Source organism: Lampris incognitus, chromosome 7, assembly GCF_029633865.1.
Source record: "Lampris incognitus isolate fLamInc1 chromosome 7, fLamInc1.hap2, whole genome shotgun sequence".
Lineage (NCBI taxonomy): Eukaryota > Metazoa > Chordata > Actinopteri > Lampriformes > Lampridae > Lampris > Lampris incognitus.
This window is the reverse complement of record NC_079217.1, coordinates 19,570,658-19,595,451: the sequence shown is the minus strand read 5'-3', so window position 1 is coordinate 19,595,451 and position 24,794 is coordinate 19,570,658. Positions and strand designations below refer to the sequence as shown.

At 42.8% G+C, this 24,794-nt stretch overlaps 1 protein-coding gene across 2 annotated transcripts in view; it reads left to right on the top strand.

Annotated features, from left to right (window-relative positions):
- LOC130115504 (ubiquitin-associated and SH3 domain-containing protein B-like) overlaps positions 1-23,090 on the top strand; it is a 55,112-nt gene extending 32,022 nt beyond the window's left edge. Inside the window, exons 2-14 of one of the 2 annotated variants that reach the window (XM_056283192.1) lie at positions 6,428-6,481; positions 12,016-12,202; positions 13,425-13,623; positions 14,714-14,883; positions 15,879-16,087; positions 16,179-16,323; positions 16,950-17,073; positions 17,311-17,433; positions 17,588-17,680; positions 17,856-18,000; positions 19,336-19,442; positions 19,586-19,695; positions 20,618-23,090. In XM_056283192.1, the coding sequence (XP_056139167.1) occupies positions 6,428-6,481; positions 12,016-12,202; positions 13,425-13,623; positions 14,714-14,883; positions 15,879-16,087; positions 16,179-16,323; positions 16,950-17,073; positions 17,311-17,433; positions 17,588-17,680; positions 17,856-18,000; positions 19,336-19,442; positions 19,586-19,695; positions 20,618-20,755 (1,804 nt within the window). In that variant the 3' untranslated portion in view covers positions 20,756-23,090. The remainder of the gene's footprint in view (positions 1-6,427; positions 6,482-12,015; positions 12,203-13,424; positions 13,624-14,713; positions 14,884-15,878; positions 16,088-16,178; positions 16,324-16,949; positions 17,074-17,310; positions 17,434-17,587; positions 17,681-17,855; positions 18,001-19,335; positions 19,443-19,585; positions 19,696-20,617) is intronic. The other variant, XM_056283193.1, reaches the window with a different exon arrangement.
- The last annotated feature ends 1,704 nt before the right edge of the window (positions 23,091-24,794 follow it).

Sequence of the window (24,794 nt, the reverse complement as noted above, 5' to 3'; positions counted from 1 at the left end):
CACATAGTACAGAAGAATGAAATATTTTCTCAAGTTATCTTACCCTGCAATGAACAAGGATGTTCCCATTAGAGGCTTTAAACAATGATATTTCTTTAACCCATCCACACAAAAATTGATTGTAGGCCTCTAGACTCTTGAAGTTCTTAAGTTCTTCATGGGTGTAGGCACTCTGTAGATAGCAGGTAGTTCACAATAGCTGGACATGTTATTGTAGGATATTCAGCCAGGCTTGTGGTCCAGTTCTTTTTAGGAACAGCATATGGATCCATGCCATTCACTAAGCTTATCTTCTCTCAATATCGTTTTTGTTTTTTTTGCTTTTGGCTAGAGCGAATCAAAATAGTTCTTTAGATATGTCATCATAGGCCTAAATAATTGAATCTCAAATAGCAAGCAAAGAGCAAAACTTCTTTTAGCAAGTCAGAGCCAGCAAGGTACTTATAAAGTTTTAAAAAAAACTGTTCCCTCCAGCAGACAAGAATTTACAAAGTAAGAATGAACTTTTCTTAACTTTTAAACGCACAAAAACGAAGCGGCGAGAACACACGTTGCAGGTTGCTACACGAATCCACAGCTAGGTTCTGATCCAACATGGCGGCAATGATAAGGTCATGTGACCGATGGGAATAATGACTTATTCTGTTAGAGGGGACTTTTATTTTCGTGGCTCTTCTCCGCTACTTCTGCTTCCTGCTTAGCCTGCGTCACACGTACTGTAAATGAATGACGACACTTGTCAAGGCCCAACAATAGCGTAAATGGCAGCAGAATAATAATAATAATAACGGGGGTGTTTCTTACATTTCCGGTAAGAGCAACAAAGCAGCAGCATGTAAAAGTCGTCCTTGTGGAAATTGCAGGAAAGAAGAGACGGACAATTTCTCTCACTGAATACACGAACGCGTGTGTCTTTTATTTCTCTAGCCAAAGCCAACAGCCCAAGCAACATGGCGCTGCCCCAACCAATCATCATCGTAGCTCGCCCTGTTAACCCGGAAACACTTTGTAAGCGCAGAACCGATTATGGGAAGTTATGTGCATAGAGTCCGCTGCATCCTACCGTAATATCAAGACGGGGGTACAGTGCCAAATTAGGTTCTCCACAACAAATTTAATTTGCTGTCTGAAGACATTTTGATCAGCATCCTCATTACGATACAGCAGTCACCTCAGATTTCACCATTGCCACTCCGTTGATGGGCTCAGTCTTTAGAAATGCAAAAAAAAACCCAAAAACAAACAAACCTGCGTGGCCATGTCATTGGAAAGGATTGAATACAATAATGTTACGAGGTTTTTTTTAAAATCCTGGAGTTTAAGTTATTTGATTTCATTTAAAGCATAAATCCAAACCAAAATAAATGTATACTGTAGTGAATTCGGGGGACAACGCAACCACAGGAACTGCCGCGGCCGGGAAGCGAACCCGTATCGCCCGCACCGCAGGAGACATCGCTATAACCGCTCGACTAAAGGGTCAGACCCGCCAGCCAGCCAGCGGCCAGCGTGTCTACTTATCCATGCACGTTACAATACCCCCCTCCTTCGCGAAGCGCTTAAGCATATCAGTTCCTTCACGCCTCAGGGCGCATACGCTTCCGATGGCCTTACGGTCGCTCCATCCCACTTCTGACACCAATGTAGCGAATTCGGGGACAACGCAACCACAGGAACTGCCGCGGCCGGGAAGCGAACCCGTATCGCCCGCACCGCAGGAGACATCGCTAACCGCTCGACTAAAGGGTCAGACTCGCCAGCCAGCGGCCAGCGTGTCTACTAATCCATGCACGTTACAATCAGGGGCGTAACCACAGGTGGGCCTGGCCTGTCACAGGCCCACCCATTTCAAGCCCAGGCCCACCCAATCACGCTGGCTTACAAGCACGTAGGCCAGCCCCTTTTACGTACGTAGAACTGCGAAATCTGAGCGCGCATACCATCACGCTCTGTATTTTTCACTGCTGCTAGCTAGCCAATAGCCAACAGTTAGCCATAACTTATGGAATGGCGAAACAAAGTTCGATCTTCCGCTTTTTTAAAAAGCCACGGATGGAGAGGAGGAAAGCACACCTGCTCCAGCACCGACTGAGCCGCCCAATGAGAGTGAGATACCGCCGGAGAGAACGACAGAGGAGGCTACAGCTTCTCCGTTGCAGGCAGCTTCTCCTCCCCCCTCTGACGACGGTGACACGATTCCCTTGACCATGCCACCGTCAGATTTGTCTGCTGTGGATGAGCCACCCACGCAGCCTAAATTAGTGTTCCCCGCAACCAACATTTCAGGAAAATTACGTTCTTTTTCCCATAAGTGGTATGAAGAATTTAAGTGGCTTGAATACAGCTCAGCAAGGAACGCTGTTTTCTGTAAAATGTGTAGGCATTTCCCCGAGCCCCATATGGAAAACACGTTTTTTCGAAGCGGGTTTGTAGATTGGAAGCACCTCCGCCAGGCATGCTCGAAACATCAGGCTAGCAAACCCCATTGTCTTGCACTTGGTAAATTTGAGGGTTCGGAATGGACCGTTTTCATTCAGGCACTGCGTCGTAAAGTGGAGAGGGGTCAGTGTTACCCATCCCTCATTGAAGTGCTGGACAGCTGCAACTCTGACGTTTTCCCAAACATTAACAGACTGTTTAGGGCAAAGATCACCATTCCCCTGACTTCATGTACTGTTGAAAGACTCTTCTCCACTACAGGCCGTATCAAAACATGTCTAAGATCTTCCATGCTAACTGCACGCCTCAACAATCTATCCCTGTTGTCCTTTGAAAGGGAACTTACTGACTCTTTGGACTATGATGAAATAATCTCGATCTTCAACGCTCGCCCTCGGCGTCTACACATTGTGCTCTAAAACGTGTACTATAGGCCTATAGCTTACATGTTGTATCATGATCTTTTAGACTGTTTTCCTCAGTGATGTTTAAATGGTTGTGCAGAGCCTGGCGAGAATGACTGGGGTGGTATTTGTTTAAGTGGGTTTTTATTAAAGTTTTAGTATGTTTCTTGGTCACGTACTAAAAACCTGTGTTATGTGTTTACTGCTGTAATGTGTTCGAATTTGCGTCTTGTTTGAAGGATTATTACTGGAAAATTTTGGCCCACCCATTTTCACTCAGGCCCACCTACAAAAATATTCCTGGTTATGCCACTGGTTACAATACATTGGTAGGAAGTTTGAAACAAGTGGGGAAGAAAATGTATTTGGTATTGATAAAAAAAAAGTGTTTTCTATTGGACCGGCTAAAAATAATATTTTGGTGTATCCCAAAACACAGAAATTGTCAGTTTTCCCAACAACAGAAGCTTCATACTCATCAAACTATCTAGAGAAATCTGGTCTTGTTATGTCACAGAGAGTTAAACATATCGTTAGGACCCCTGCAAAGCATGAACAACACCGACGTGTGTTTATTAAGCTCTGGTTTGGACAGCACAGAGACTCTCGGCTCTACTCAGCACAGTTGAAATCAAATACTGCAGAGTGCCGAGGACTGACTGAAAAGCAGACATAAACACGTACATAAGCTGTAGAGATGAAACACAGCATTGTAGCACTGCAGTTGCCATGAACAGCGTGATGGATAGCTTGTCATCTGAGGCTAAAACAGAGGGTTGTCCCACCAGACCAGGCTGATCATCAGTCCTTTCTTTGATCCACAAACCTCGGACCCAGGGCATGCACTAGCTCTGTGTGTGTCTGAATGGATTATGTTTGTTTTCTTTCATGTCTTGAACTGAGATATTTGATTGTTTCCACAGATTTACTCTATGCATGTGATCCTACTAGACTGTACATGAGCTTCTCATCACCTTGAATGACTCGACCTCATCCGTGCTTTGAAAAACAACATCTCGTAATATAAAATATGCAATGCAATGTTATAGATAGATATAGCTTCAGTCCAGCCAGTCTACCAATATACTCAATGCCAGTCCCCATGACATAGTAATACAGAGCAGGTTATAACACTATTCTGTTTCTGAACAAGCCAGACTATCTTCCTCCTAAATGCACCAACATTGTACATCCTGCCTCCTGCAAACCCACTGAAATCTGTTCCTCATTAGTGTGTTCCAAAAGAAAAGCAGGGCAAAGGTCTTTCATGTAGGCGGGTGTACATGGACAATGGCCAGTGACTAATTCCACGTACATGGAAATGTGGGATAGTCGATGTGATGTTTCCTGAAAAGATGCTCGAGTGACAAGTTGGCCTTAGCAGAAATTGACTGGAGTAAGTTACTGAGCTGATAGACAGCCTACCTCGCTGCCTTGCTAGCTGACAAACTTGGCTGAGATATGGCCTGTGGCTGACATAATGTCACATGGCCTTGTGGTGCCCTTTGTCACTTTTGTGATGACCCACTGTGTTTTGGTCACGTATCGTTGTTTTCGTTAAGACGCAGCTGGTTAAGCACCTGATCTGGCCCTGTTGTTTCTCATGCATTTGCTCTGTCTATGGGTTGATTTGCTGTGAATTGTGTGGGTGTGTGAGGTGGTTTACGTTACATCCGCTCCACTGCCCCTCGGGTTGGTCTCTCTTCCTTGTCTCTTGCTTACACACACACACTGGCAACAAGCTTGAAATGCCTCACACATAACGCACGACATGCATGGTGTATAGGTCTTACTGTGTGGGCAACCGCTTTATGTAAAAAACAAGTAGCTCTCACGAAGCTGACTTGTGTCTCCACTGTGGTGTGAACTGCTGCTGCTAACAACTCGTGTGTTCAGGGGGTTCTTTTTTTTTTTTTTTTTTTGCAAAAATGCATACACACATTCGCATGTGCGAGTGTGTGTATGCAGCACCTCAACACCCAACATGTTCTAGATCAAAGTGCCGCTGAGCACGCCATGAAGAACAACTGACCCCTCGTGAGAAAAATTGCATCAGCATGCAGGATTTTGACCTTATTAGTAGTCAGTAATTAGATTCACTGTGTTGTTTCATGTTAATGTAATCAATCTGCTCCTTCTCCTGCTTGTCAGCCAAGTCTGCAGGTGTTACTTATATAGACTGGGTGTGGCGGGATGTGTGTATGTTGGGGGTGGCGTCAACTCTATGATATAGTAGCTTTGCTCTAGAAAGCAGATCACTAATTTTTTCTCTTTTGCTGTATGATGATGTAGTTAGAAGGCAGGGCAGCAAGATGTCAGTTCACGGTGTACACTAAACCCATTATTGTACCTAAAAAGAACAGTTCCAGGAGAGCTTGCTTTGAGTATTCATTAACGAAAATTATTCTTCTCATTTCTAATATCTGATCAGTAGTTTCAGTTTATTCTCTGAATGAACCCGCTTTCCTAATGAGTGGAAGCCAAACGTTTGGTCCGACTAGGGCAGGACAGTCAGGAAAACCACCACTACATGCATACTGAGACTTATTCACATAACTGAGAAGGACAGACTGACCTCCAAAGCAGAGTTTACTGTAGATGAATCACTTTTTCAAGCTAAGTAGCTGGAAATCATTTGCTGTGGTTAAAAAGACTCATCCTTTGATGATCTACTCCAACTCACATGTTGTTTGTGTTCTTTTGAGAATAACTAATTGAAATCTTCCCCTATGCACAACTTTAACTTCCCCCACACGGCCACGGAGGAGTTTGTTAAAAATTGATGCGTCCTCTCGCTCGTCTCACTTAAGATCCTTTGTTCACCCAAACAGCTATGTTTGCTCGTCATCTCTGTTTGAATCAAACCTTGTGTCATACAATTTTTTTTTTTTGCATGTCGTTTCAGAGCTCACAGCAATGGTGGGACAGTTCTGCTGATTCTGTAGTTTCGAAAACTGATACAAATCTATCCCATTGCACAACATCAAGATTTCTTGTCAGAAATCATACGCTCATCTCAAGACTCTGACCAATGAAAAGCAAAAGAAAAACACCTTCCTTTTACGACATTGCATCACTGGAACCCACACCTCTGAACTCATGTCATGTCATTTCCTCTCCTCATATTTCTAAGATATATGGGTGCATCTATAATGGGTACATCGTTGTTTGACACTGTTCATGGTCAGTTGTTCCAACAGTGTTGTGGGGATCGGCTTTCATCCCTTTGTTTTCTTAAATTTCATGCACACCAAATGCACGCCTGTGGATAAATGATCTCTACTGAAACAGAAAATAATGTGACCCAATGCCACTCAGCTTCTTTGGGTAGAGAAGTGAAACTCGAGGCAGCAGAAAATATTGCTCTCAGTCACAATCTAAATTAAATTACTTCTCTTTGCAAGTCATACTTTATTGGCTCTTTCAAAATTCATGATTGTGTCGTGCCTTTTCATCAAGTACAATACGGCATACAACTCAGCAGCTTGTAAATGAACATGAAATATTCCTTGAATATAATATGAAAAGACATTCGCAAGAGGTTGAATTGCGTTTTGAGAAACATTTTTGTCCCTGTCTTACAGACTGAAAGCACTGGTATCAACTGGAGGTCGGAGTGTACAGGCAGCATGTGACTGGTAAGGTTTTGGGTTTTTTTCTCTCCCTCCATCACAAACACATGCACACAAATTATACACTGTAGGTCAGATGTACCACACTGCCCTCTGCTGTACCAAGGCACATCCAAAAAAAAAAGAAGATATTTACTATAAATACCTTTTTTTACATTGAGCTACTTTAAAAAATTGTGTGTATTTTTTTTAATGAAATGCTGCACAAAAGATATTCCTCTTCCCTCTCTCTTTTGCTCCATCCATCTTCATCAGAAGAAAACTACCGTTATGCCTGTACCTAAGAAAACACCTGTCTTTTGCCTTAATGATTACTGACCTGTTTGCTTTGACCTATGTTACTGTGAAGTGCCTGGAAAGACTGGCTACATCATATATCAAATGTAACATTCCTGTTACCCTTGACCTATTACAGTTTGCCTCCTCTGCCATCATCAGATCTGTAGATAATGCCATCTCATTTGCTCTGCATACTGCTTTATTACACCTTGAAAAGAAAAATACCGATGTTGGAATGTTGTTTATTGATCACAGCTCTGCTTTTAATACAGTTATACCATCCAAACTGCTGTAGAAACTCAGAGGTCTTGGTCTGGGCAGCTCTATCTGTAATTGCCTATTTGAGTTCTTGACAGGCAGGCCCCAGACTGTGAGAATAGTTGAAACATACTCATCCCCAGGGCATCCAGTTAGCATAGCGGTCTAGGCCGTTGCCTACCAACACAGGGATCACCGGTTCGAATCCCTGTGTTACCTCTGGCTTGGTCAGGCATCCCTACAGACACAATTGGCCGTGTCTGCGGGTTGGAAGCCTGATGTGGGTATGTGTCCTGGTCGCTGCACTAGCACCTCTTCTGGTCGGTTGGGGCGCCTTTTCAGGGGGGCGGGGGGACTGGGAGGAATAGTGTGATCCTTCCACGCGCTATTTTCCCCTGGCAAAACTCCTCACTTTCAAATGAAAAGAAGTGGCTGGTGACTCCACATATATCACAGGAGGCATGTGGTAGTCTGATGCCCGCCGCGGATTGAGGGGGTGGAGCAACGACCGGGATGGCTCAGAGAGCAGGGTGATTGGCCAGGTGCAATTGGGGAGAAAAAAGGGGGGAGGGGATAAATAAAACAAAAAACCAAAAATAAAAAAAAGACATATACTCATCCATTAGTTCTTAGGCTCAGTGCACCTCAGGGCAGGTGTCTCAGCCCCCTATTGTACAGCCTGTTTACACATAACTGTGTTGTCAAATATGACATTACATTCGCAGATGACACCACAGTGATTGGACTAATAAGCGACAGTAATGAGAGGGCCTATCCACCTTATTCCTAACCCCCATGATACCTTGTGTGATTTATGGGCGCGACTTCTGGCGGGTCCTGTCACTGAACCGGCACCAGCATTTTCCATGGCAACAGTACGCTAACCGTCTTTCTTCGAGCGATTTGTACGGCGTCTCATTCATTCATGAAGATCTAACAAGCCAAATTAGCTAATGATGCGGGATCACAACCTCACAGAGCTAAAAAAGGGTGAAATAAGAATACCTTAAGTAAGAAAGTATAATCAGTAATATCTACTTAAAGTCTGAAAAGTAAAAGTACACGCCGTACAGTAAAATGTTCCCTGTCTGTGTTTTTACTATTATATTTGATGTTTTTGGATTACTATTACTGCTGCATTAATGTGTATGTTGCATTTTACTGCTGTAGATGTTTAAAGTGGAGCTCAGTTGAATTACTTTATATACTCTTTGTTACTTTAATCTACAGCATTGCATCATATTCTATAAGATCATCATATGTTTGTAGCATGGCTGTCCTGTGAGAATCACGTATCTCTAAAAAATCAGAAAAACAGCCTTATTTCAGCTTTGTGATTGATATGGGTTTTAAATAGTTTATTCAGATTAAGAAGTAGAAGAATTTTCTCAACCCATAAAGGAACACTTCACCCTCCAGTATATGACAAACACTCAAATTCAACACATCTGGTTTTCACTGGGCAGGAATGTATGAACAATTATCTGAAAAGTAACTAGTAACTAAAACTGTCAGACGAATGAAGTGAAGTAAAAACTACAATATTTGCCTCTGAGATGTATTGGAGTAGAAGTACAAAGTTGCATAACATAGAAATACTCAAGTAAATTACAAATACCTCAAATTTGTACTTAGTAGTTAGTTAATTTACACCACTGTTGGTTAGCCATGTTGACTGTGTTAAGTCATTGTGTCTATATCCTAGAAATAAGCTCTCCTCTCAGATTTACAAGAGCTTTACAGATTTTTAGCATCTTGTCCATTTTAGGGACCAAATTAATTGACACAGTTTGTGAGAGGATCTTGTACACTTTAAGATGCTTTATTGCTCGTTCAACATGAATGCAAACATTTGCAATGTGTCGTGTGTGAGTGACCTGCTCATTTGCCAGCTGGCATTTCTTGCGCGTAAATGCAAGCATGATTAAGCATACATTCTGTTCCTCTAGTAAGTCCCTAATCGTGAAGCCACAGCCCCCCATCGCCTCATCTCCAGCACGCAAGAAAAAAAGAAACCCTGAGTTCTGTGTAATGAAACCATCATTGCATTTGCCACCGTAAGCCTCTGAAATGAACATAAGAATTCCAGATGGAGCAGTTGCTACAAGATACTTGACAGTATTATTGGCATAGTAGTGACTGTAAGATTCAGTTCTTTAGTCCAGATTTTCAGCTTTCTGCAAAACACTTTCTGTGCAGTCAATTACACAAGTTGTGTTTGGAATATTGTCCTTAAAAATCTGTGGCAAGGTGGCCTCTATCGTTTCACGAGGCAGCCATGGAATGAGATCCTTGGTGTGCTCAGCAATCACATCTATCCAGAATCTCAGTGTTTTACTGACCTTACCAAGTGACCTTTTAAAGCGTCTTGCTAAATCAGCTATGACAAAGTTCTGTCTAAGTTTCATCAGCGTCAACAGGATTTGGTCTACAACTGGCATTGATGATGATGTGGGGGCAAAACCTTGTAAGCAAGACACAAGAGTGTTGAACTCTAGTAGGGGAATCCCTGTGTAAAGCAGGCGGTCCGCATCATCTTTCAGTGTAACATCTGCAACAGACAGCGACCTCTCAGGGGATGGTGTTGTTGTCAAGCCACATGTGATGGTTGCTCCTTTGGAGTAGCTGTAGTCCTCCATTGCTGGGTCTGCCCACTGTGTTTGGGCATCATGAAAAGTCTTTGAAATAGGACCTGGCTCCTCAGAAACCTCCATCTCCCCAGACTCATCTGCGGGTAATACATAAAGTGCATATTTAGGTTACGACATTTTTTTTTATTTAACCTTTATTTATACAGGTAATCCCCATTGAGACAACGGGGTCTCATTTTCAAGAGACGTGTCCTGGAACAAACATAAACAATAAAATACAACACTGAGTTACAGACACACAGGTTGGTTAGTACAAAACACAAAAAAACATGAGATGTATTGCTTCAGTAGTTAGCAATTCAAGCAGATGGAAAAGTGCACAAAGATTTACAGAAATTAAATGTACACAAATTTAAAGCGCAATGTTCAGATAATATGAATTAATGATTAGTTCATGATCTGGAAACCTCGGATCTAGAAAGGCAAATAATAATAACAAATTATGGCTACTTTAAATAAACAAATTTTAACACTGTGCCTTATTTCTAGCTGTTGTCAGACTGTTCTCTACTGCACATAAGCACTCTAAACCAAGTGGTGTTTTATGGGGGACGAGGGTTAGCTAATCAGAATCTAACTTACACAAAGAAATCAGGATACATAGTCTAGGTTTAATATTTTCAAGATAAATATTCTGCATCTGTTGGTTAAAACAGGGAATGAAATTAACACCTGCCAAATAAAGGGTAATGTTAAATGTCCGTGGCAAGTAAACATTTCAGGTCACCTGCCTGTCACCATGGCAGACAGGTTTTTCTTATACTAATAATATTTTTGAAAACAATGCTTAAGTTAAGAATAGTCAGGGACAGTCAGATTCTGAAAACTGAAAAAAAATGGCGTAAACAAAGCTAGCAAACTAGTCGACATCACATTAACTTACCTGTTGTGACATGATGAGTCCTGATGAGTCCTGATAAGTCCTGATGAGTCCTGATGAGTCGGCGTCTCTTCTCCTCAGGTGGCCTCTCGTAACCCAGGAAAGTGTTGGGTAAGGGTTATCCAGTGCTGGCTTCTTACCAACAAAGTGTAACGAGCAAACAAAGAGTTTGAGGGGGCTTTTTAAAGTTTAAGCTCTTTAGCCAATTTCTTTTTGCCTCGTCGTCTTGTGTGAGGCGATGGAAAGTGTACCGTCACTGACAGGAAGTCTGATTTAGTTTTATTAGGCTTATGATCGGAGCACTCCTATTTAAGCCCCTCATTAAGTTTCGTCTGGTTGTATGTAGTGCAACCACGAACAGCGCATGTTGTCCCCGAGCTCCGTAACGACGTTGTGTATGTAGGTTAGCAACTTTTATCGTCTTCTTTTAAACACGAACAGCAATAGCTAACACTTCTTCAGCCAAATCTGCCGCCGGTCTGTGATATTGCTTCCGCCCAACACCGGAAGTATTACCCATAATTGTTTCCCCAGTGACCCCCCCCCCCTCCCCAGGACACTCACGGATAGGAAGGAAGTGGGAGATTTAGCCATATGGTGCCATGAATAACAACCTCTCTAAATGTCAATAAGACAAAAGAAATCATTGTTGACTAAAGAAAGATCAGCGGAAATCACATTCCTATTTCCATCAATGGGTCATCTGTTGAAATTATGGACAGTTTTAGATTTCTCCGTTTACACATCACAGACGCCCTCACATGGTCTCTCAATACCAGTTGCATCCTGAAGAAGGCACAGCAGAGACTGTATTTTCTGAGGTGTCTCGAGAGTTTTGGTATGAGTACCAAAACCCTTATGAACTTTTATGGTAGTACCATGGAGAGTGTCTTGACAGGCTGTATCACAGTGTGGTTTGGCAACCTGACCGCTCAGAACTGCAGACCGCCTCAAAGGACTGTAAAGACAGCAGCAAAAATCATTGGCATTGAACTACCACAACTTCATAATATTTATACCACCCACTGCAAAAGGAAAAACCAAAAAAAGCATTGAGGACACCAGCCACCCCACTCCTGTTCTGTTCCTCACTCTACAAAACATTACCGGAGCATCGAATCGCACACCACCTGTCTCAGTAATAGTTTCTTCCCACAGGCAGTCAAGTTGCTGAACAGCTGACGCACCCATATGCACCTTACACTCTTGTGTTATCATGTACTTTTCTATATTGTGTATATTGTGGAAGCTGGGAGAAAACAAAGATGAACAACTTCTCTCTTTGACCACACACCTCACGTGTCGTATAAATTCTGTGTACATAGTCTGTGTAGATCTGTATTTTATTTTATTTTTTTAATGGCGTGTGTCCATGTGTCCTTTGTGTTAAAGCAGAGAGCCAGAGCATAAGAATATCATTGTATTCAAATACACAACATTAAAGTTGAACTTGAATTTTACCTTGGCCACAGGCTGTTCTCCCATGTAGATGACCCATTCCTGGATGACCCCTTGCCCAGGGAGTATGTCCTGTATCTGCGACCCAGCGGTCCCCTTCAGAATCAGCTCTCTCATTTCTGGCAGCAGAGTCGGGTCACCTGTGGCAAGAACAAGGCCCACAACATCTTCCCTCACATCACTCTCTGTCAGTTCTTCATGGTGAGTTGAAAAAGATGTTGCACTGAATCCCCCGTCCTGGACCTGAGTGCCTACCATGCAGATCCAAATTATTTTGAACTGGCCAAAGAGGAGCAAGTGATTTATTTATTTTTTTGAGGGAGGGACACAAATTGCTTTTAAGATTTGGAGTATAGAGGGCGTCCGGGTAGCGTAGCGGTCTATTCCGTTGCCTACCAACACAGGGATCACTGGTTCGAATCCCCATGTTACCTCTGGCTTGGTCGGGCGTACCTACAGACACAGTTGGCCGTGTCTATGGGTGGGAAGCCAGATGTGGGTATGTGTCCTGGTCACTGCATTAGCACCTCCTCTGGTTGGTCGGGGCGCCTGTATGGGGGGACAGGGGGAGAATAACGTGTTTCCCCTCACGCTACTTCCCCCTGGCGAAACTCTTCACTGTCAGGTGAAAAGAAGCAGCTGGTGACTCCACATGTATCGGAGGAGATATGTGGTAGTCTGCAGCCCTCCCCGGATCGGCAGGGGGGGTGGAGCAGCAACCGGGATGGCTTGGGGAGGGGGTGATTGGCCGGATACAATTGGGTGAGCTGAAATAATTAATGCAATTGATGAAAGGTGAATTAATGCAAATGACTATTTGGATACAGTCGTATAAGAAACCTGCTTGAAGTCATAGAGAGTTGAAAATATTGTGCTCCGGACATTTTTGCAGTAACAACGTACTGTGTACTCATGTACTCGTTACTGTATGATAGTTATAGTATTTGCAGACAGCTTTATGGTGGCGTAATGAAATATGTCGACAAACCCTGGGCCTCTAATTGTAAGGTCCCTTGTAAGAGTTGTATGAATGCTGATCTAAGACCAGTAAGATCATCATGAAGCGCTTATTGTCGTGTGACCTGAACATAACACAATATAAGTATCTATTTATTTTTTACTTTCAGTGGTGCGATGGCAAAAGAGGTGGCCGGGTATTTATTGATGGTAGTAGCCTCGACCGCCCTTGGCTAACCCCTCCACGTGCCCTTGTTCACACGTGGATTATCCTGATCACTTTGTCAGCTACACTGTAGATACAGTATAAGATTGCCATGTCATTGTGGTTATAAATATGAAATGTTTGAGGATTAGTCAGATTTAGATCTTTCTAAAATGGGAACGCTCTACGATGTCCATCAATTTTATTTTTTTTTACCCCGGAGTGTTTCTGCACCCCCCTACTTTCCACACCTCTCTGTAGTGTGAAGACCAGAAAGTGGAATTTCTCTGTGAGGCTCTGCAGAGTGCCGTGGCCCAGTGGAGGGGTCGATTCCCCTCTCCTCTCCCCCTAGAGCTCTACACATCCTCCAACTTCATCGGGCTTTTCGTGGAGGAAGAGATAGCCGACGTGCTCAAGCAGTTTGCGGCAGACTTTGCCACTGAGGCCACAAGGAAAGCAGGTGGGAACCACCAAAAGATTAAGGTATACTTCAGCTTTTAACAGTACACACCAAGTTAAGTGACTTTAACTTCAATCAGTATAAAAGTCTATATGCAGTATACAAGTCTGAATATACTATATGTAAGTAATGTGGATTTATATGCCATCAAAACATGAAATCTGTAGTAGCCTACCTAGCATGGAACAAAATTTAGCATCATAACTATATATGTGATGTAGGGTGGATCAGCAATAGTCATATCCAGGATTTTACTGTGTACCAAATGATATCTTTTTGTACAGCTAAATGATGCAGTGTGTGTTGATAGTGGTCATGTTTTGTCAAATGTTTTTGCCGTTAGTGTTAAACACGGGCAAACTGAGACTGGCTGCCAAAGGTATTTATGGCGGCTAAATGCAAAATCCCAAACGGCAGATTGGGATTGCCGTTAGCACATTGTAATGATGTGTTATTTTAAATAGCTTTTAGCTTTACAGTAAAGTGACACATCGAGAGACAGATTAAACATGTTATCAGAATATGATATGAAAATCCTGATGATGCTGAGTTAAAGCTATCGCACGCAACTTCCACCATCACTACTAGTTTTAATGTTATCCATTTAAGCCCCACTGTAAAGTCATGGTGGAATGCTTTTTGCACTTTTACACAAAAAGGAAATTGAAAAAAAAAGATTTTATTTCCCAAATGATTTGTCTCTTTCCCCCAAACTATTCCCTTTGATACCCTGATAGCAGAAAAAAAAACAGAATGGTATCAGGGTTTCCAGGCATCCTGGAGACCTGGAAATTTATAGACTAGTTTGCCAGTCATGGAAAACACATGAAAATTATCAAATTGATCAAATGTCTAGGATATATTATGGAAGACATGGAAAATTGGGAATTTAGCTTAAAATCATATATTCATTCCTGGAGATAGCATACTTGTACATAATTTTTAGCTGAGGTCACATAGTTTTAGCCACTGAGATTGCACATCAGTGCATGAAGTTTGGGGTGTACTATATTCACTAGAAAATGGATTTTGAAAACAACAGCTGATGGTCCTTCAGCATTCACTAATCCATCTACCCTGTCTCCTTCAGAGGTTCATGTTGAACCTCACAAGAAGCAGCTTCATGTAACATTGGCCTACCAGTTCCCCTCCGACCACCTGCCCTCCTTGGAGAAGCTGGCCAAGGGCATCGAAGTCAAACTAGGCTGTGATTGGCTGGCCGTCCTTTTTTCCCGGGACATTCGCTTTGCAAACCATGAGGTAATCTTAATTGCAAGGAAAGTAAGTCCTTAATGAGAAAACCAGCCAATTCCACATTGCTTTCAACTCCTTTTGAGGCTTTCAGTTGTCTCCATTTCACAAACAAATATGCAACGTTGACCCATCAGTGAGATATGTAATGTTCCTTGCTATCAACAGAGCTCTCGTGCAGTTGCAGTACTCCACACAGCTGTGGCTGTGACTACGTATTGTACCTTTAACTTACATACAGAACACATGATTGACTCCACCCCCCCCCATCCCTCCCCTCCAACACAGTCTTAATTAAACAAGGACATACACAGTGACAAAATTATATAATACACATTAGAAAATAAATTACAGGGCATATGGGTAGCATAGCGGTCTATTCTATTGCCTACCAACACAGGGAACGCCAGTTTGAATCCCCCTGTTACCTCCGGCTTGGTTAAGCGGCCCTACAGGCACAATTGACTGTGTTTGCGGGTGGGAAGCCCAATGTGGGTATGTGTCCTGGTCGCTGCACTTGCGCCTCCTCTGGTCAGTCGGGGGCCTGTTTGGGGGGGCGGGGACTGGGGGGAATAGCGGGATCCTCCCAAACGCTACGTCCACCTGGTGAAACTCCTCACTGTCAGGTGAAAAGAAGGGGCTGGTGACTCCACATGTATCGGAGGAGGCATGTGGTAGTATGCAGCCCTCTCCGGATCGGCAGAGGGGGTGGAGCAGCGACCGGGATGGCTTGGGGAGGGGGTGATTGGCCAGGTACAATCTGGGAGAAAAGGGGGGGAAAATCCCCCCCCCCCCAAAAAAAGGGATTTATGTTCATAAACCACTGAAATCTGTGTACCGTTTGTATTCTTGTGCAATGAATCAACCAATGGTTAATCAAAACGCCATTACTCCCGATCACTCCCATTATTAATTTCCTCCAGTACTGAGTTACATCATGCATCACTAGCATTTCGACAGATTACTGTGGGAAAATACTAATAACGATACATAACTACATCCAGACCCTGCGAGTGATGTACCCCTACATGCCCCAGAATGACGATGAGTTGGAGCTGGTACCTGGGGACTTTGTCTTCATGTCTCCTGTTGACCAGAGCAGCGCCAGCGAGGGCTGGGTGAATGGGACCTCCCTGACCACGGGGCTTTCCGGCCTGCTGCCGGAGAACTACGTCAGCAGGGCCGACGAGTCTGACACCTGGGTCTTCCACGGGTGAGCTGAGCGACCTCCACCGTCTCCAGGACTGACGTTAACAATAAGCCGATTGTAGCTTGTAGGGTCACCGTTTTCTCCTTGTCTGCAGATCCCATTCATTCTTCAGCTGCGGGCCCTTTGACAAGGCCGGCAGGGACAGAGGGATGTTCAACGGACTGCTGGACAGCCGTCGCCCCGATAGCACAAATCCCGGGGACACACCCACCCTCAGTCTCATCTGCCATCCAATGCAGGTACTCAGAGTAAAGGCCTTGTCAGATTTCTTTTAATATACATTTTGTGTTTTCTCACAACTGTTTGAAATGAGACATTTTAATGGATAAATGTGCCTACTTTAGAGTATGGGTTGAACAGTCAATCTCAAACTGTGGTATGCGTGCCACCAATGGTAAGCAGAGTGCCCCATGGTGGTACGGCAAAGCCAAATCAAAACCATTGTAAAAATTGAACATTACAAATTTACTTAACCAGTACAATCATACTATCATCACGTTACCGTGGTATAGTGCTGGAGGTTTGATCGTATGCTTCCATTCAATGTGTCCACTTTTGTCATGATGAGAGATGGTACTTTACCGGAGGGGTGTGTGTGTGTGTGTGTGTGTGTGTGTGTGTGTGTGTGTGTGTGTGTGTGTGTGTGTGTGTGTGTGTGTGTGTGTGCGCGCGCACGCACGCGCGCGAGCACATGTGTTCATGTAATTGACACTTTGGCTAGATTGTTGCATTTCTGCTAATTACCTTGTCCTGAGTCATGGGCCTTGGTTATTCTGTTTAAAACTAGACCATTAAGTTTTATTCAAATATTTTATGGAACTGAAGCTTATGATTAATTTACTGATGATTTTTTAAATTCTATCAGGCGCTGCGAATCAGCAGTAATCACTCTCGATCACCAAAACGGAGACTGTTTGTCTGCCGTCATGGCGAGAGGATGGACGTGGTCTTTGGCAAACACTGGCTGTCCCTCTGCTCAGATAGCAAGGGTGAGTGCAGCCGATCGCAGATCTTATCAGCTGAGGTTTCCGTAGCCAATTTGCCGTCAGATTTATTTAGACGGCTCATCGGACCATGATCTGATGTTCCCTAACCGCCGGATCATCAGTAAAGCACTGCGATACTGTAAATGGACAGTTGTCTCACTACGCATGCTTAAAGTTTACGTTATCTAACCAATGAAACCCTTCTGTTTGGGATGTGTGTGCTTGTCATTGGCCCCACAGGACGATATATACGTTCCAATTTGAACATGCCGACCAGCCTGCCTCTATGGAGCGGAGGGCAGAGGGATTACGACATGGATGCCCCGATCACTGTGTTTGGATCGGCACAAGCGCAGCTTGTGGGTATGTCATCAAGATAGATGAACGCAAGATCTAAATAAAGAAATATGCATTGACTTGAAGGTCACAGGCAGTGTGTGTGTGTGTGTGTGTGTGTGTGTGTGTGTGTGTGTGTGTGTGTGTGTGTGTGTGTGTGTGTGTGTGTATGTGTGTCCAGGTGAGGCCCTCCTTGAGAGTAACGCAGTGGTAGAATTTGTGTACTGTTCTCCCTCGCTTCGATGTGTTCAGACTGCACAAAACATCCTCAAAGGTAGGGACAGTCTCAAGTCTCAAGTCTCCAGTAGACCGTGTTTGTGCTATACAGTGCAAAGACCCACCAGACACAGCATCACTGCTTAACCGTTAGAATTTTCAGCATTCATTTATCCATCTCAGAGGGTCTGTCTTTACCAGTCAAGCCTCTCCGTCCATTACCCCCCATGTAGGTATGCAGCAGGACGGCAAGTTGAAGATGCGCGTTGAACCAGGGCTGTTTGAGTGGACTAAGTGGGTATCTGGGAACTCCCTGCCAGCATGGATACCTCCTAGTGACCTGGCCACAGCACACTTCAGCATAGACACAACATACAGGTGATACTAGCGTCTCACTGCCCTCTGTTTGGAAGACACATTTGCCTGACTTCTCCAAAAGCACTGTGTTTTTGTGAGGATCTTAAATTCAAAACGAAGTGTCCAGAGCAGGGAATGCTCATCCACTCTGAGAGCACTGTGCAGCAACACAGAGAGTGGCATCTTTTGAAAAACAGAATTGTGTCTGCACAATTATGGGAGGGAACTGAGCATTCCCAAAAGTTGATCTTTTCACAGGTCCAAACCAAATGAAGTATTTTAGTGAGTAGGCTTATCACGATGAAGGAGAGGAAGATTTTTTTTTACACTTCTGCAGAAGGTAGCGTGACCACAGATTGTATAAATGCATAGGCAGGCCACATAAACAAACCCACATTCTGCTCCTTGTGGTCAAATATGGTAGTGTTCTCACTGACAGAGACCAGACTGAATGGGACTCTGGACAATTTGTGTGAAGTGTGTCCTGTGAGGGATTCACTTGTGGATTGAATTTTACTGAATTGTATATAACAGCATGGTTAGTACTTACTGATCTGGTTTTTTTTTCGATAAAGATCACGTTTGTCTGTGACTTAATGAGTGTAGATATAATATTAACCATCAGCTTTATTCCCAGTAATGGCATGGCCACTACTTATTCAAGAGCTAATCTCAGCCACAACTGTGGACACAGTATGCATAAAGTATGAGTTTGCAGCAGAACAAGGCAACAAGAATCCATCCCTTTGTATATATTTGCCATGCATTTACCTTGAGAAGATGTCAGCACTTAAAACTACTTTCCAGGTCAACTCTGTAATGTTAATACTGACTGATAATATTGATGCCACTCACCAACATGGGATGGAAGTCTCTCTGCCAACCAGACAGAAAGACTCCAAAAACTATATTAGGTGAACCAATGACGAGTTGTTAGAGAGCTAAAGCAGTAAATCTCCTGTAATAGCTGTGGTTTAACTGGTTTCTTTGCCTCCATCCTCAAAGCCAGCGAAAAGCAATCATTTTACTGGCACAGTCAAGCAAAGTACACTAAAGGTGAACCCCGTGGTTTAAACAACTTGCATCTCTTGTTCGTTTATGTAACCATCCTTAAATTTTAATATGCAGATTTAATTTTGAACGATATCGCCAGCAATAGATTAAAACTGAATCCATGTCACATGACCCATATCTTCGTTTTTTTCAAATGAACCAAATGTGGTTGAAGCACCACTTTTTGAACTGAAAAGCGAAATTGAGTGAACAAGCCTTTACTATAGCATACAGTTGAGATAAGTGTTATCACATCACACCAGCTGTTGGTTCTCTTAAATACTTCTGTTTGTTTCCCCATAGACCTCTCATCCCAGTCAGCAAGCTCACTGTGTCTGAGTCCTATGAGAACTACATTAGCAGGAGCTACCAAGTCACCAAAGATATCCTGTCAGACTGCAAAAACACTGGTAGGACAGAAACAGAGAGGGATTCTAGTAGAAGTCATAGTGCCTGTGTGGGTGCACCATTACATTCATGTTGATGTTTGATAAGTCTGTCTATCTGACAAATGCTAATGTTGTATTGTACCCTGGTCCCCGACTCCCAACAGGAAACAATGTGCTGATTGTGGCCCATGCTTCCTCCCTGGAGGCCTGCACACGTCAGCTCCAGGGCCGTAGCCCACAGAGCTCTAAGGACTTCATCCAAGTCGTCCGAAAGGTCTGCCGGACACATTTACTCATATTTCTCCTCTGATGTACGCCCTCATACATGCCTTCACAGGGTTTAACTCCATTGCCATTTTTCTCTGGTTTCCTCCATGGTCCTCCCTCTCCTTTCAAGTATTGTAGAGCGAATTTTGACACATCAGAGGAGAATGGCTGAATGGAAAATGACAAATCATAAAATCTTTAAACCCTTCTGAGAAGAAATTGTGCAGTGTACCGGCAATGGATACACATTTGTCAAATTAATGATGGGGGGGAAATTTGTAACTTAAGGCTGTCCATAAAATAACTGTCCACCGCAACTTCCTGAAAATAATGTAAGCACTGCTTCAGTTTTGGACAGTTTGAAGTATGGCCTGCATATCTAACATGACAGAGCAATAACAGCTTTCCTAAAGGTAATAAATCCTTAAAATGCTCAATTTTTCTTTTGAATCTGTTTTCTGATGTGGCTACAAGCCACATGTAGGACATTTTTTAAATGCTTTAACCATGCTGATGAAAGTGGAATTTTTTTTTTTTGGAGCATTCCAACAAAACGGTTAAAAAAATGTGCTAGACTTCTGTCCCATTTCACATGCCCCCTTAGGACGTGCTCCTTTCCCATACCCTGAGTAGTTTCTTCTGTCAGCATATATCCCGTCTTCCAGGAAATCTGCATCACTTCCCATGGGATCCTCGTCAGAAAAATATGACATTCGGGTGCCCCGGTGGCTCACCTGGTAGAGCATGTACCCCATAAGGTTGAGTCCTTACCGCAGCGGCCTGGGTTCGAGTCCAGCTTGGGCTCTTTGCTGCATGTCATCCCCTGCCTTTCTTGACTATCACTGACTAATAAAGAGGCAGAAAAAGCCACAAAACATTTTTTTAAATAGGAAAACGTGACATTAACACCTCCCAATGTCTGTCTTTAGGTCCCCTACCTGGGCTTTTGCTCGTGCGAGGAGCAAGGCGACACAGGGGTGTGGCAGTTAGTGGACCCGCCAATCCTTCCCCTCACCCATGGTCCTAACCACAGCTTTGACTGGAGAGAAACCCTTTTTCAGGAATGACATTCACCCCTCACCCATCTCCATAATGTGCCCACCCCCCTCCCACAGACTGCAATGACAGATTTTCAGCCTCCGAATACTGGATCATTCACATGTGTCACCTTATGTATACACATTTTGGCAGCTTCATCATGACAAATAAATAGCTGCCTGCCCTGATTTGGAGCTTTTCCTGGGTCCACGAAGGATTGGGAAAAAGAGCTATCTTAAATCATTTGCAATGCTTAAACTATCATTAACTATTCCTATCAAGTGTGATTGCAGCATACGGAGAACAAAGAACTGAGGAATGTTGGTCTAGGCAATATGAGAGGGTGTAAAGTGTCCTGTAAGTAAAAACTTGTTGGATTATACCTTGTTCTTATATATTGCTGGAGTATGACTATATATGCTATCTGTCTTGCTAAGCTAGCCTATTCAGAACAGTACTGCCTTGACAGCACAGCAGCTTTCCTCATACATGTTCAGTACCACACACAAGGGTTGTTGATTTCTGAGTCTCAAGGCCGGATGAAAGGTTGAGAAACGGCACAATAGTTGTTGTGATTCCTACTGGGGTGGGAATGCCGAGTTCACACTCGAGGAGTTTCCCAGGGCTACACACATATACACACACACACACACACACACACACACACACACACACACACTATAGAGTCCAACTTATCATCCCTTTATAATCCACATACAGTAAGTGAAAATGAAACAGTTGCAACAATAGCACAAAATGCAATATCGACAATCATGTAGTAGCATATTGATTCTGGTCCAGCAAACAGCGGTACCGTGTTGGGTATCTTATTCAAGGGGCAGGACCAGCTGTAAATAATCAATTATTGATGTAAAAAAAAAAGTCTTTCAACTCATACCTGTTGAATAAATACAAGATGATCGTCATCCCCTGTAACAGCATGCAAGGAGTTATCCACTGTATCTCAGGTGTTAACTGCATTTTAATACATATATGCAGCATTGTAAAGTGTTTTATTGATTCAATAACAGTTATTGTGAGTGCCTCTTGCTATCGATGTGGTGTCTTCCATTAAGGTGATCTCCCAGAATGAAAATAACAGCCAAGTTTGAAACACCATCAACTGTAAGTGGAAATAGAAAATAGGTTTTGGATCCAATTTTACTTGACATGCATGTTAAGCCCATAATGAGCTTATTAGGAGTGGTGTTAAAGGTCATTGTATCAAACATCCCCTTAGTGTTTGCTTCTTAACAGAGAAACCCCATTTATTGGCTCCTAGTGATTCAGGGTACAATTGCAGAGATTCAGTTGAAATTTCCTAGACTGGAGTATTAAAACTTTTATCCTGTTGAGTCCTTCGGCTGTAGACTGGACTATGCTGCTGTAGTATCTCCAAGAAGAAATGCTAACCAAAGCCTTCATGTGACCATAAGTAGAGATCCTACCTTTACACATAGTGTCTACTGCTAAATTTTACCAGACTTCGATTCGACAACAATGGGAATATACTGTAATCCATCAGATATGCAGGCCCTGTTGGTTAACACGTAGATCCAACTCAGAAGTAATTTGGCCTTGTTAGATTCCCTTTGTATTAACATGCACCACACCAGACTCTTACACAATTGTGAGGAACATTTTGAGATTAGATCAAAACAAGAATATCTATTTGTCCCTGTGTCCTTGGTCTGCAAATCATCGCAGTTTAATTGTGAAACAACCTTCTTTGTCAGCCCTTTGAACAATTCCTCTGTTGCTATGCAACGGCTGCTGATGCTCTGTTGAAACAGGGATGCAAAATTTAACCTGGGAAGAAAGTCACTTGGCTGTAGAGCAATGCAAATCATATTTACAGGAGCAAGCCATGCTTTACTAAGATGTCTCTCCTTCTTAATTTATTGTCTCAACGTACCGCCAAATATGTACAGTGTTTAGTTAATTCAGTCTATTTCTTAAAAAAAATGTAACAGTTGGTGTGTAATTTAAGAATGGCTGGGTGGAGACGTTTTTCTCGTATTGTTTTGGTTTTGAACTCGTCTTGTTTGTGAAATGTAGCATCAAGTCAAATTAAGCTGTCCTTTTTAAGCAGCGGTGATATTTTCATATTGTGAGAGGCCCAAGGGCTTGCACGAAAGGTGACAGAGAGTAAGCCATGCCGCAAACGTTAATTCAGGATAGCTTTAATTGCAAATTGCTCTAACAGTACAGTTGCGATTGAACACAAAATCAAGAGACATTTGTATGTACAGCAATACAACGGAACAAAGGAAGTTGGCAAAACAGGTAGCGCCATCATGTTTTGCTTTCAACTATGCTGCAAATATTGTAAAACATCATGGATAAAATAAAAGGCTAATAATCCCTATTGTGTTTGTACATATGTTGGTCTACTTAGAAGTTTTCAAATATGCAAAAACTAGTGTCTGAAATAACCTACTGTTGATTATAACAGAAAAAGTAATGTGATTTATTGAGAAGACTACAACACTGCGTACCATTCCAGACAAGCATGCATTTCTGTTAGGCTAATGAAAAAGGTCAGTAAAAATATTGTGTTTCTTCTTAGGGTCCCAAAAATACTTGAGCTGGCCCTGAACTGACCTACAGGACATAAGGAGTACACAGAATAGACCAATTGTGAAGCAACAAGTTCGACATAAGTTTACCAAAAAGACAATGCACGTTTACTAAGAAAATGACACAGCACATATCCATAAATTGCATGAGTGATAAATTCCCTTGAGTCCAAAATTAAAGAGCCGAATTACAACCAACAACTAGGTTTACATCCAGTGCGGATGTGGAGTCAAGTAGTTTAATTAATATGATTAGTCAGGGAATTTCTCATAGTGTAGATTATGAGACTGATAGCTTGGTCTACAACATTGAGAATGTCTCCCTACCCTGCTGTATTGCTCCCAAGCTCTCCTCTCCTAAATGTGTGAATCACAATAATCTAATAATTAATCCTACCACTGGTCGTGGTGAAATGTCAGCTGTCATCAGCTATCAATAAAGCTTTATTGACAGCTGATGATTGCTTATGGCATGAAACAGGCTTGTACTGTCTCATAAAGAATTTACTTGACAACTCACTGGATTATTTTGCTCCTTATTTGTTGAGCACTTTCCCTAGCATTGAGTGTTTCTTTTAACAAAGTTTTATATATATATATATATATATATATATATATATATATACAACTATATATACAACTATATATACAACTATATATAGATATAGTTATATATATAGTTATATAGATGTATATATTTTGGCGGCACAGTGGCGCAGTGTTAAGTGCGGTCGCCTCACAGCAAGAAGGTCCTGGGTTCAAGCCCCGGGGTAGTCCAACCTTGGTGGGTCGTCCCGGGTCGTCCTCTGTGTGGAGTTTGCATGTTCTCCCCATGTCTGTGTGTGTTTCCTCCAGGGGCGCCGGTTTCTTCCCACAGTCCAAAGCCATGTAAGTCAGGTGAATTGGCGGTACTAAATTGTCGATAGGAATGAATGAATGTATGTATGTATGTGTGTGTGTGTGTGTGTGTGTGTGTGTGTGTGTGAGCCCAGCGGCCGGTCCAGGGTGTCTCCCCACCTGCTGCCCAATGACTGCTGGAGTAGGCTCCAGTATCCCTGAGAGCAGGATAAGTGGTTAAGAGAATGGATGGATGGGTATATATATATAGAGAGAGAGTGAGAGAGATAATATATATAATTATTTATTAGAGGTTATACATTTAGAATCCTATGATATGAGCGAATTCTGGATTGTGACTTCATCAGTTGTGACAGCTTGACTGTCTTCCCTCGGGTATAAATGTCCACAAATGTTATACATTTTGGGATGCAAGTGTGTATGCTGTATGTGTTGTACAGAAATTGGGGAATGGTGTCATTACAGACGTGGCATCAAGAGCTTTGAGTACACAGGACAGAGAGAATACGTTATACAGGTCAGGACACTATATACTGCCTTTTATCTGACTGGGTGCAGAGGGTTTTTTCTTTTTTTGGAAGTCCGGAGAAAGTAAAGGTTGATGTCGCAGATAATAAGGAGAAGAATGAAG